General features: G+C 48.9%; 1 protein-coding gene across 3 annotated transcripts; it reads right to left on the bottom strand.

Moving 5' to 3' along the window:
• Positions 1 to 6,497: 6,497 nt before the first annotated feature.
• On the bottom strand, positions 6,498 to 10,749 carry LOC100193906 (uncharacterized). 3 transcript variants are annotated; one of them, NM_001358137.1, is made up of 11 exons: positions 10,484 to 10,749; positions 9,462 to 9,533; positions 9,337 to 9,384; positions 9,239 to 9,268; positions 8,946 to 9,143; positions 8,590 to 8,826; positions 8,442 to 8,504; positions 7,517 to 7,555; positions 7,228 to 7,434; positions 6,903 to 7,148; positions 6,498 to 6,802 (listed from the first exon to the last, which is right to left on the bottom strand). In NM_001358137.1, exons 1-11 carry the CDS (start codon positions 10,634 to 10,636, stop codon positions 6,716 to 6,718), a joined length of 1,380 nt encoding a protein of 459 aa, NP_001345066.1. In that variant the 5' UTR covers positions 10,637 to 10,749; the 3' UTR covers positions 6,498 to 6,715. The 3 variants fall into 3 exon arrangements, with proteins under 3 accessions (NP_001345066.1, NP_001132450.1, NP_001143680.2); NM_001138978.1 differs by lacking the exon at positions 9,337 to 9,384 and having other exon boundaries at positions 10,484 to 10,670; NM_001150208.2 differs by lacking the exons at positions 6,498 to 6,802; positions 6,903 to 7,148; positions 7,228 to 7,434; positions 7,517 to 7,555 and having other exon boundaries at positions 8,109 to 8,504.
• Between the last annotated feature and the right edge of the window lie 2,338 nt (positions 10,750 to 13,087).

Raw genomic sequence — 13,087 nt, 5'->3', positions numbered from 1 at the left:
CCCACAGGAGAAGAACAGGTGGTTCAAGAGGAGCCACACAACGAGGAGTTCGATTCGATCTAGGTGGTGTCTCCTAGTTGACTTTCTGGTGCCAAGGATGGATCTTAGATCCTTTTATATTTATCTTTTATTTTGTAAGACTTCTGCTATGTAATAAGTACTCTGATTATATTGTGACATTATCTCTATACACTCTGTTATTATATATGTTGTCTTCTTTAGCGCATGTATGAGATGCACCCGGCTTTGTTCTTTAAAACCGGGTGTGACATGATGACTATGAGTTACTGTTGACACCTTTTCGGAGGCGCCAATCACTCAAAAGAACCAGCGGCGGTGCTCTCTGATCAGACGCGGACGGTCCGCGGTCTGGGGCCGGACGGTCCGCGACCTGGCGCGAGGCGGCGGTGCTCTCTGGTCAGACGCGAACAGTCCGCGGCATAGGGCCGGACGGTCCGCGACCTGGTGCAGGAGCTCAATTTGGTGCGCAAAAAGTATGTTGACGCCTTTTCGGAGCGCCAAACACTCAACAAGAACCGTGGCGGTGCCCTCTGCACAGGGGCGGACGGTCCGCGCGCAGGGGCCGGACTGTTCGCGGCCTGGTGCGAGGCGCGGTGATGCTCTCTGCGCAAGGGCGGACTGTCCGCGGCCTAGGGCCGGACGGTCCGCGGCCTGGTGCGCGGCTAGGGCTCCTGCCTGACGGCCGGACGGTCCGCGCCCTGGGGCCGGACGGTCCGCGCATACGCAGGGACGGCGGAAGATCACCGGCGGCGCCTGGATCTCGCTCCCGGGAGGGACCCCGTCGGGGAGGAGAGATCCTAGGTGGTGTCTAGGCTCGGGCCGGCCGACCTAGACTCCTCTAATCGACGTAGAGCCGAAGAGAGACGAAGAATTTGGGGATTGGGAGGCTAAACCTAAACTAGACTAGAACTACTCCTAGGATAAAATGCGAATAAAAGTTGTATTGATTCGATTGTTGATGATTACAAATCGACCGTATACCTCTCTATTTATAGAGGAGGGGGGCTGGACCCTTTACAAACTAATTCCCGAGCTTATCCCGCGATTTTAGCTAACAACCGTAGCACAAAACTCGGAACCCTAATCTGCTCTGCGCACGCGCGGACCGTCCGGCCCACAGGCGCGGACCGTCCGGACCGCGGACCGTCCGGCCTCAGGGCCAGACCGTCCGCGCGCTCAATTTGGTGTTCAACATATGCCCCCCTGCCTTTTGGTGGAGCTGAGCAAACCAAAAGCAACTAACTCGATGTTATCACATCGGTTTTCTTAGGCATCTTGCCACTTACTAGGATGGTACGCAGTCGTCTTGGTCTCGGATGTGACCCATTTAGCTTTGATCGAACTGTCAGTCCCAACACCGTCGAGCGTCATACTGATCCTGACCAATCTGTCACCTAGCTTTTCCTAATTTTCCAAGTGTTCTGGCGTAGCTTCATAGTCGACTAGGTCTTCTCCTTGCAGGTCATCTTCCTCCATGGGTGTCGGTACATCGTTGGAGGTGTCTTGGTGTAGTGCGGATGATTCGGCCTCAGGGGTCGGACGGTCCGCGCCCTGTACGGTTGGTCCGGTATTTATAGCCGGACTGTCTACCATACCTACAAAGAGCTGCACAGTTGTTGTTTTATTTTCTGTCTTTATGGCCGTTTGATTTTCCTCAACGGCCTTTGGTCTCCATCTCTTTTGTGGTGGCGGATACTGCGGATGCGTGTCATTGAATATTTTTTCCGCCTCCTTCTCCTGATTCTCCTTTGTCCTAAGGCGCTGTAATTTTCGCTTTTGCGATCGTGTCAATCCCGATGGGCACCATCGGGGCATGGAGTATTTTGGATCGGCTATTTTCTTGACAGTCGTACTTTCTTTTTTGTTTGTGTTGGCCGATTCACCAAAAATCATCGGCCCTTCGTTATTTTGTTGTACGACGACATCTGTCGTTCCTATTTTAATGACATCTCCCTTTTTCGTACTGTTGGAGGTTGTAGCTGTATGCCCCCCTACCGGATTAGTCAGCCTTTGGGGCCGAGTTGTTCGGCAATCTTGCTGGGCCTGTGCTCGTGGACCAGATTGAGGGGCTCTCAATCGGTCTTGTACTGGAGGTGTCAACCTATTGAATACAGATGTTTGGGGTGCCCCCAAGCGGGGTACTGTGGCATCCCAAATGGGTATGGTGGCATGCCCCACATTTGATTTGGGACATATGGTGGAGGTATGTATGTGTATGGATATGGCATAGGTGGATATGGTGGTGGAGGTGTCCATGCAGGTACGTTAGGTCTTAATTGAACATTATGACCTTTCGTCCTTTCCGATTGGTGTGGTGGTCCAATCGGCCAAACCTGCCGTCGCACCTGGGTGGGTAAGCGAGGTCCCTTTGGTGGCCGGTCGCTGGGGCCAGCCTTCTTTTTCATATATTTAGACAATAATTGATCAAAGGTCGGGCTAGATTTTACTAGCCGACCAGTTGCCTTGAACGTGTTAGTTTTCCACGTACCTATTTCTGGTCGTCGTGGTTTGAAGGTACGTGGTTGCTGCGGCTCTTCGACGTTGCCGGACCGTCCGTCGGAACGCTTCGGACCGTCCGGTGATGTTACGGACCGTCCGCGCCCAGACACCGGACCGTCCGCGATGCGTAGTATGGGTTCTCGCGCATATCCCCTTGTCTGTGCTTGCCCCCCAGCGCTGGAGTTTGTGATGGTTACCTTCAGTGTCTCCCCTCCATCAGGAGTCTTCTCGGCCATCACTTTCCTGCAAGAAATTTTGTTGTTTCCATCGGCCTCCCGTGCGTTGCCGATGATGACTTCTTTGTCTTTGCCCTTATCGGCTGTGTTGGGCCGAATTAGGACCTTTTTGCCATTAAAGTCGATCACATTCATTGGGAAGGGCTCCGTGTCCTCCTGAAATTTCAATCGTCCCTCATTAATGGCCAATTGAATTTGTCGTCGGAACACATTACAATCATTAGTGGCATGGGAAAATGAGTTGTGCCACTTGCAGTATGCGCGATGCTTTAGTTCGTCGGCAGGTGGAATGATATAATCAATTTTAATGTTACCATTTTTTAGTAATTCATCAAATATCTTATCACATTTGCCGACATTAAATGTAAACTTAACCTCCTCCTGTCGTTCCTTTTGAACTGACTGCAAGGAGTAGCAAGCCGAAGATTTGGCCTGCTCGGGCCAAACTATTTCGGCAGTGTAAACTTTCTTTGGTTCATCGTCCGAATTACTTTGATTGTGTTCTACTATAGGGACATTATGATGAACCGTTCTGACTAGTTCTTTGCTTCGTCTTTCACAAGCCGAAGCTCTCTGATGTAATTGTGCTAGAGTAAAGAACTGGATGCCTTCTAATCTCTCTTTTAAATAATAGCGCAATCCATCAAAGGCTATTCCCGCCAGTTGTTTATCTGTTAAATGAATTTGAAAGCATCGGTTTCTCGTATCCTGGAATCTCCGGATATAATCACTAACTGATTCATCCTTTTCTTGTCGTAGGGTCACTAAGTCTACTAGATCTAGCTCATAATCACCAGAGAAGAAATGTTCATGAAATTTTTGCTCTAAGTCTCCCCATGACAAAATGGAATTAGGAGGGAGCGTGGCATACCATGTGAATGCAGTCCCTATTAAGGATAATGAAAATAAACGCACACGGAATGCTTCGGTGTCGGCCAATTCTCCTAATTGTGCTAGGAACTGGCCTATGTGCTCACGCGTGCTCTTTCCTTGATTACCCGAAAACTTTGCAAACTCGGGTATCCTGGTTCCCTGTGGGTATGGGTGGTGATCAAATCGGCTGTCATAAGGCTTCCGATATGATTGCCCCCCAGGGATCATGCTTACTCCGAGCTTATCTCGGAACGCCCCGGCTATTTCTTCCTTCACTATACCAATGGCAGCCGGTGCAAGACCACCGGCTCTCTGGTCAAACATAGGTGGGGTTGGTTGCATGTTAGTATGTTGTCGTTCCCCCCATTGGTTTGAGCTACGTGGTGCATTTCCATTTGCCCTATATGGCTCATATGTTTGATCGTTTCTTTCCGGCCTTCTAGGTGGGGCCGGAAAGCTTTCCTGGGCTCTGGATCCTGAATTAATGGGCTGGTGCATTGCATAATGTGATGGGAAGTGTTGTTGGGACGGGCGAGGATTCAGGTAATAATCCCCCTCAAAAGACTCATGCGCGGACTGTCCGGATACGTACCCGGACCGTCCGTGATTATATGCGGACCGTCCGTCGTTGTATGCGGACCGTCCGACTGGATAGTTTAAATTCGGTGCCCTATGTGGTGGCTCGGGTGCGTGTCTAGGTAACTCATTAAAAATGGGCCCGGCTGTGGCTGACCCGGACGGTCTGCGCTCGCGAGCGGACGGTCCGGACATGTGTAGATCGGCTGGTTTACTGCCAATTTGCGTTTGCTCAGGGTACGTGTCCATCGGCATCCCATAAGGGGGTTGTGACTGGTCGTGACAACCTTTAACCGATATATTACGTGTATTATCTCCTAATTCAACCTCGTGTGAAGGAAAATTTGCTATACTAGATTTATCAAATGCACGTACTAGTCTCCTACAATCGTTTTGCATAACCCCTATGATATTTTGCATCTGTTCTCGCTGTTCGTCTATGTAAGCTTTAAGAGATTGGAGTTCGTTGGTGCTACTTACATTTGGGGTAATCGTAGTAGGTCGGAGCGAAGCCAGATCTGTCGCCCGTTGCCGAACGACTTTGTTGTTCCTGTCCACTTTGAAGTCAGCCAGGAACTTCGCCTTTGCTTCTTGGATCAGCTGCTCCTGGCGCTCCTCGAATAGGAGCTGTTCTTCAGCCGGCAAGACTTCCCATGTCGGTGTGATGATATTGCTGGTGGAAACCTCAGAGCTATCTTTTGAACCGGCCATTGAGGGCCGATTTGATAGGTCTATATGTGTTGTCCCCAGCGGAGTCGCCAAAAAGTATGTTGACGCCTTTTCGGAGCGCCAAACACTCAACAAGAACCATGGCGGTGCCCTCTGCACAGGGGCGGACGGTCCACGCGCAGGGGCCGGACTGTCCGCGGCATGGTGCGAGGCGCGGTGATGCTCTCTACGCAAGGGCGGACTGTCCGCGGCCTAGGGCCGGACGGTCCGCGGCCTGGTGCGCGGCTAGGGCTCCTGCCTGACGGCCGGAGAGTCCGCGCCCTAGGGCCGGACGGTCCGCGCCCTGGGGCCGGACGGTCCGCGCCCTGGGGCCGGACGGTCCGCGCGTACGCAGGGACAGTGGAAGATCGCCGGCGGCGCCTGGATCTCGCTCCCGGGAGGGACCCCGTCGGGGAGGAGAGATCCTAGGTGGTGTCTAGGCTCGGGCCGGCCGACCTAGACTCCTCTAATCGACATAGAGCCGAAGAGAGACGAAGAATTTGGGGATTGGGAGGCTAAACCTAAACTAGACTAGAACTACTCCTAGGATAAAATGCGAATAAAAGTTATATTGATTCGATTGTTGATGATTACAAATCGGCCGTATACCTCTCTATTTATAGAGGAGGGGGGCTAGACCCTTTACAAACTAATTCCCGAGCTTATCCCGCGATTTTAGCTAACAACCATGGCACAAAACTCGGAACCCTAATCTGCTCTGCGCACGCGCGGACCGTCCGGCCCACAGGCGCGGACCGTCCGGACCGTCCGGCCTCAGGGCCGGACCGTCCGCGCGCTCAATTTGGTGTTCAACAGTTACTGTCTTGATGACCTTTTTATCTTGATGGTCATCCTTTCATGACTAGTAACTCATGCCTTTGATGGTTAGAAGTTACTGTTTTGATGGTCCTTTCATGGCTAGTAATTTATGTATGTTGATGGTCGGGAGTTACCGTCATTTGATGGCACTTTTATGGCATTAACCTGGAAGCTAAAGGGGCTCCTGGTGTCTATAAGAACAGGTGCGACCTCTCATCCAAGGACACACGTAACACCACTAGAGCTATCCACTGCTACGTTGTGTTCTGCTTTTCCGGCCCTGTGTTCTTGCACACATAAGACATGGAGTAAGTAGGCCATCGAAACCATCATCGTTGTAAGAGATCCTGTTTGAGATATGCGACCGATCAGGTTTTTAGGGAGCATAGAGCATAACTACTTGATCGACATCGACTCGTTGGTGACATTGATTTGTTCGCGGGAACCTGTTCGTCTTCTTCCTTGTGGCTGTTCGCGGGACTGCACGATGAACATCAACCTTCATCGAATTCTGATGAACATCAACCTTCACGAGATGTCTAGTGTAAATGGAGCCACATGTGATTTGCACCATTGGTCTCTCCGCAGGGTACACACTGTTACTTATTTTTGTGCATGTTATGAAAATGCCTAAATTCCTAACATATTAAACATATATATGTGAAATAAATGGTTTTAGAAACAACAGCGAAAAACAGAAGGAATGAAAGGCTAATATCAGAAATCTTATGATATGACTGATCCAACACAATGGAGTATACTGCTGGCTAATTTCAGAAATCATATAATGTGACTGATCCAACACAGTGAAGTTGCTACTGGGTAGAAGTGTAGAACAGAAACGTAGTACTTTGGGCACCAGGTATCACATGCATGATCACATCAAGACTAGAGCTAATCACATGCATGATCCAATCACTTGAGGCTAGTGACTGCAAATCTCGATCCTGTATGTAGACACGTACGTAGCTTGGTGACGATGGCTAACAAGGAGTGGAAGCAGAGACCATGTCATAGATGTCCGACTTGACGTTGCCGAAGACGTTGTCGATCAGGGCGAAGATCACCTCCTGTGTTCGTTCCATCCAAAATTAAGAAACAACATGCATGCATATTATATTCATCGTAATTAAACAGCAAGAACGAGAACTAGAGGAAAGCGTCCTCAACTGATAAGTCGTTGCTCCCGACGACGCCGTGGCCGCCGGGCGCCGCCTGAACGCTGACACCGGAGAGGGCCACCATCCTGTCGAACACCTTGTCAATGTCAAGAGGGGTGCCGCCGCATGCGCTCGACACCATCCTGCGCACGGTTTGGAGCCCCTCGATGATCTGCGGCGCCATCCACCACTTGGCACACCCTCTCTCGGCATACCACCTCACCCGCACAAATACAAGGAACACATAAGCAAACACCTGCACACAAGCAAAGATCCTGACCGACGGGCGACGGCAGAACGAAATCAAAGCAGCGGAAATGAGACTCTTCACGCACCGAGATCAGTGGGCGCCATTTCTCCGCGGGGATGCGGCGCATCGCACCAGCCGCGAGGTCGATGCTCTCGTTCGCCATCTCCTTGAACCTCTCCTGCACGGCCTTCTCATCTTCAGATTCTGAAAGCGGCTTTGGTAGTTCAGGCGGGTAGATGGCATGCAGCTTGGCAGCCCTCTTGGCCAGATGACGGTAGTAATGGTCGAACTCCTGCACAAAAACGTAACTCCATGATCCAAATGTAAAAGAAGAAGTAGAAACCAAAACGAAAACGGGAACAACGATCAAACACCTGCACATCCTCGTCTGCCATGCGGCAAGGGTCAGACACCTGCACACCATCGTCGCAACCAGCAGAACAAAGTAAAATGAAACCGATCGAAAATAATAATCATCTTGAGAAATTGCAAGCAACTTAGATACTAGTAGTAGCTATAACAAAGTACCCTGTTGTTATAGTAGTAGCTATAACAACAAAGGTAGTAGTACTCTTAGGCACCCGGCCGATCATTTGTACCCTGATGTTCTATAGTATAAGCATATATTTGTACCCTGATGTTCTATAGTATAGGATTGAAAGGCATTAATTTCGGAAATCATATAACACGACTGATCCAACACAATTAAGTAGCTGGTGGCAGCTGGCTAATATCAGAAACCATGTAGCTGTGTTCGGTTAGAAACCATATCAGAACTACATATGTGCCCACGTGGATTGGATGTGATTAAAAAAAACTATGATTTTTTTTGATTTATTTGGGAACGGAACCCACTCAATCTCATCCAACCCATATGGATTGAGAGCAAAACGAACAAACCCTAATGTGACTAATCCAACACAGTGGAGTGGATACTGCTGGCTAATATCAGAAATCATATAATGTGACTGATTCAACACAATGAAGTACTGGGTAGAACTGAAACCATAGTACTTTGGGCAGTAGCAGAGAACCCAATCACATGCATGATCCAACATAACAAAGTAGATACTAGTAATAGCTAGAACGAACAACAAAGGTTGATACTAGTAGCTACAACGGACACCATTGTAGGCACCCGGCCGATCACATCAAGACTTGAGCTAGGGCAGTAGTAAGAGCACTGTGGCAGAGATCCAATCACTTGGAGACTTGAGGCTAGTGACTGCAAATCTCGATCGTGTAGACACGTAGGTAGCTAGGTGACGATGGCTAATAAGGAGTGGAAGCAGCAGAGACCATGGCATCGATGTCCGACTTGACGTTGCTGAAGACGCTGTCCATCAGCACGAAGATCACCACCTGTGTTCGTTTCATCCAAAGTTAAGAAACAACATGCATATTCATCGTAAACAGCATGAACGAACTAGAGGAAAGCGTCCTCAACTGATAAGTTGCTCCCGAGGCCGTGGCCGGCGAGCGCCTCGCCGTCGACACCGGTGAGGTCCACCTTCCTGGCGAACACCATGCTTCTGTCAACAGGGGCGCCGCCGAAAGCGCTCGACACCATCTTGCGCACGATCTCCAGCTTCTCGATGATCTGCAGCGCCATCCACCACTTGGCACACCCCGCCTCGGCAGTCCACCTCACAAACTCAAATACCGGGTACAGCTCACCAAACACCTGCCCAAACAAACAAGCAGCCAGCAGTTCAGTCGTTGGATCGATTAGTGCAACCAGCCAGAACAAGAACAACAACAAGAACACCAGATCAAAAGCAGCTAGCAGAGATCAAACTTCACCAAGAACAGTGGGCGCCTTTTCTCTGCGGGGGTGCGGCGCATCGCACCAACCAGGAGGTCGATGCATCCGCTCGCGATCAGCTTGAACTCCTTCTGCACGGCCTTCTCCTCTTCAGAAAGTGCAAGCGGCATTGGAATGTAGCAGCTGAGCAGGTTGTCAGTCTTCTTGGCGAGAACACGGTAGAAATGGTCGAACTCCTGCACAAACGTACTCCATGCAAACAGACGGTGTTTCCGTAAAAGAACAAGTAGAAATCAAACCAAACATACGATGTATCTAAACGAAGACATACATCCTCGCCTGGCATGCGGGGGTCAGACTCCTGCAGAAATTAACACCATGGTATTCAGTAAAAGTAAAACTAAATCGAACGAAAACAATGATACATACATAATCATCTTCAGTAACTGCAAGCAGCTTAGGAGTATAGAGGCCAAACTACAAACACCATCGTTACTACAGTCATTATATGAAGGAAAAATTAAAAACCAAATCTAAATGATAATGAGGCATACATATTCATCCCCCGGGCCCAAACTGCTGTCATCGACAGTAAGGCAGGCGATCTTGAACTCTTTGTGAGAAGCCTGCTCATAAGAAGAGAAAACGAAACATAAAAAAAAACAAATCGGTAGGATAGAGTAGTACAGCAGAAACTCCAAAGGAACTGGGCATATAATATATACATATAGATGCATCCAAGAGAAACTGGGCATGAAATTGAAGATCCATGCAAGACCAACGCTTGAGGGGCGCGATCGGAGCTTGATCAGTAACGAGCGAGCAACAAACTGAAGACGACCAGAAAAGAAACTCGGTATCGCTCTATTATAATTTGCGGCAATAAGCCGCGTTTAAAACCCAAAGTGCGTACTAACAAACGAAAGAGAACTCTGAAACAGAAACAATCAAGCAGCCTTGATTGACCTCTATAGGACTGTGTGATCGATGGTGATGAACCTAGCTTGTCGAGAGAGAAAAACAAAGCAGCAACTCGATTGGTAAGAATACTTAGAAACTTCTTCAAGGAGAGAAAAGTGCCGAACGAACAGAAAAATGCATCCAAGCGAGAAATCCCCGGCATCCTTTTCTGCACTCTGCCAAAGTGAACATGTACATACGTACGTGAAAGGCAAAAGGACGACGAAAAAAAGCACAAGCTCGAGACTCCACCATCTCATCTCACTTGTTTTCCTTCTATGCCAATATGCCATGGACAACAAAACGACAGGAACCGGAGATCTGTCCTTCGCCATGGGCCATGGGAGAGTCAAACCACAACAATAGAAAAGCGACAATTAATCAGAGAAACAAAAAGCCAAACAACGCTGCTAGCCTTAACGCGTGCATATGTAGCATACTATTGACAGCGCTGTGACAAGCAGAGCGGAAGTCGCAGACCAAATATGAAATATATATATCTCACTTCGGAGTTCTGGATACTGATGAAACAGTACGAAGGAGATGCATGACGGAAAACTATCAGCAAAGAACGAACACACGGAATCCGAGATGGTATAGCACACGTGAAGCTTACTGTGGACGAAGCAAGCGCGAGCCGCGCGCCGTAGTGCCCTGTTCCGACCCTCAAGCCGGAGAGCACCCCGCTGCCGTTGCGGCGAGGACGGAGGGAGGGAAGACGGGCGGCGGCGGCGGCGGCGCCGGCGGCACGAACAACCAAGGACGCCATGGCTTTTGCCTTCTCTAGGGCTCGCTCAAGTGGGTTGGGGCCTTGGGGGAGAGAGGGGAGAGGGACGAGTGACGAATGCGAGTGGTTGGTGCCAGTAGTCCTGAAAGTTTGGGCCGTGCCCAATGGGCCGGCCCGAGCACGGCCCGCAAAAAATGAAAAAAGCACGGCCCGACACGGCTGATTTAAAAACGGGCTAGCACGGCACGAATCGCGTGCTGGGCCGTGCTCCAAATGTTGGCCCGTCGTGCTATGAGGCCCGGCACGTCGCTGTGGGCCGGGTTCGTGCCGGCCCGGCACGAAACAGCACGTTTTCTCCACCGCACACCCAGTCACAGGCTCACTCAGTCTACCGGCTACCGCACGCGATTAGGGTTTCCTGTTTCCTATCACTTCGCTCCACCGGCCGCCGCAATCCATTCATCTACTACACGCCCAGCCGCCCAGCTTGCTGCTCGCCTGCTCCTACGCCCAGCGGCCTGCTCCTACGCCCAGCGGCCAACAGTGGATGTGGATGAGTGCACGAGCTCCCGACGGCCAACGCCTTTCTTTCTCTCGTACTCCCGACGACCAGCAGCGGATGTCGGATGAGATCCTGCGCAGCCGCTCGGCTGGACTTCTGGAGACCGCTGGGCGCTGGGCGCTGGAGCGCAGCCGCAGTCCGCAGCGTCCACGAGCTGGACTGCTGGAGCGCACGCACTGCGCAGCCGCAGGCGCAGCGTCCACGGCGACACCTTCTCCGTCTGCGTCGCGTCTTGGACTCTGCGTCCTCTGTGTGCTGCGTGCCGTGCCTGGGTCAGCACGGCCCGATGGAAGCCCGCCGTGCTTTAGGGCCGTGCTGGGCCTTATTTCTACTCACCAGGCCCGGTAAAGCACGGCCCGATTTTATTTCGTGCTTGTTAGGCCCGACTAACTAAGGCCCGAAGCACGGTGGGTTCGTGCCGGGCCGGCACGGCACGGCCCAAGTTGCAGCACTAGGTGCCAGTGCCAGGAGACTCGCAACTTTATAGGCGGATGCCCGGATGGGTCATGGATGGCCAGGTGGGACCGTGGGAGGGAGATGTTCAGCGGGTTTTGTGCCCATGTCCTTGCTACTAGAAGACTAGTGCCAGCTGGCGGTGAAGTTGCTTTATTTTTAAAATTGTTTAGATAGTGCCCCAGTTTTTTAAGTATGTTTTAATTCATTGTGATTTGACGATGTAATTAATCTTCAAATGGACATTTTGCTCATGCGGATTCGTCTCTACTTTTCTAGTTAATTTCTGATCTTACCCCTGTTTTTATATGAAACAACAAATTTGCATACATTTTAAAAACGACCCAAACTTTAACCCAAAAAATTGATACCACGTAAATTGCATATATATACATTTATAGGTCGAAGTATGTGTGGCATCCTCGCCCAATTCTTAATATGATTGATAAAATATTTATACCAGGACCTTCTTCTAAGACCGATCTTAAAAGATTTGGGATAAGTGACCTATAGAAAAGTTTTCCCTCGTACGCACGAGTGAGCATAAAGTGTGCAAAAGGTATTTCGCAGCGCACGAGTGAGAGAAAAAACTTGGTTTGTGGGGGATGGTGTGTTACACCAAGTAACTACAGCTCGCTCTGAAGTGGCTGGGACGTTACAGTATGGATCACATTCTCAATTACTCATGCATACGTGTTTGATAAAAGCGCTAACATATGAAAGTTCGGGACTTAAGTGATACAATATACTAAATTTGGGAACTCAAGTGACTCTAACATGGCACGCCATGTCAACATATGGTTTGATCTAACCTAGTTTTCGGTGGGCCGACCAAGTTACATCTAGAGGATTTTAAAAACCGTTCAAAAACCACGAGAAATCGACTGATTTCTTGTTCCTGGCCCGAACCAAGAACGGTTTTCTAGCCAAGTTTTAAAATTTTGTTCAAAATTCAAAAATTGAAAGTTTTATAAAAATCAAAGAAAATATGATAAAAACTAAGTGTTTCTGAGTAAGCTAATATATCTCGAATTTAGTTTTATTTTTTACGAATCTATTCGACAAATTTCCCAACTAGTATATATATATATATATATATATATATATATATATATATATATATATATATATATATATATATATATATATATATATATATATATATATATATATATATATATGAAAGTGCATTCATCTTTTTTGTGGGTTTTGATGATTTGGATAACAACATATTTAAAGGTCTAACAAGTTTTTGGGTTTTGGTGATTTGGATAACAACATATTTACAGATTTAACAAGTTTGCTAAGTGTTGAATGGGCAATTCAGTATGACGAATATACTTGAATAGTGTATAATGATCAGTGAACAAAGGTTCAACACAAGGTTAAATAACAAATGAGAAAATGCAAATGGATATATTATGATCTCTGTATCGGTTTGATTTAGGACAAACCTAGAAAGACAAACTCATGTGGAT

The sequence above is a fragment of the Zea mays genome, chromosome 7 (assembly GCF_902167145.1).
Source record: "Zea mays cultivar B73 chromosome 7, Zm-B73-REFERENCE-NAM-5.0, whole genome shotgun sequence".
NCBI lineage: Eukaryota > Viridiplantae > Streptophyta > Magnoliopsida > Poales > Poaceae > Zea > Zea mays.
Note: the sequence above shows the minus strand (reverse complement) of the source record. Positions and strands in the feature narration are given on the sequence as shown.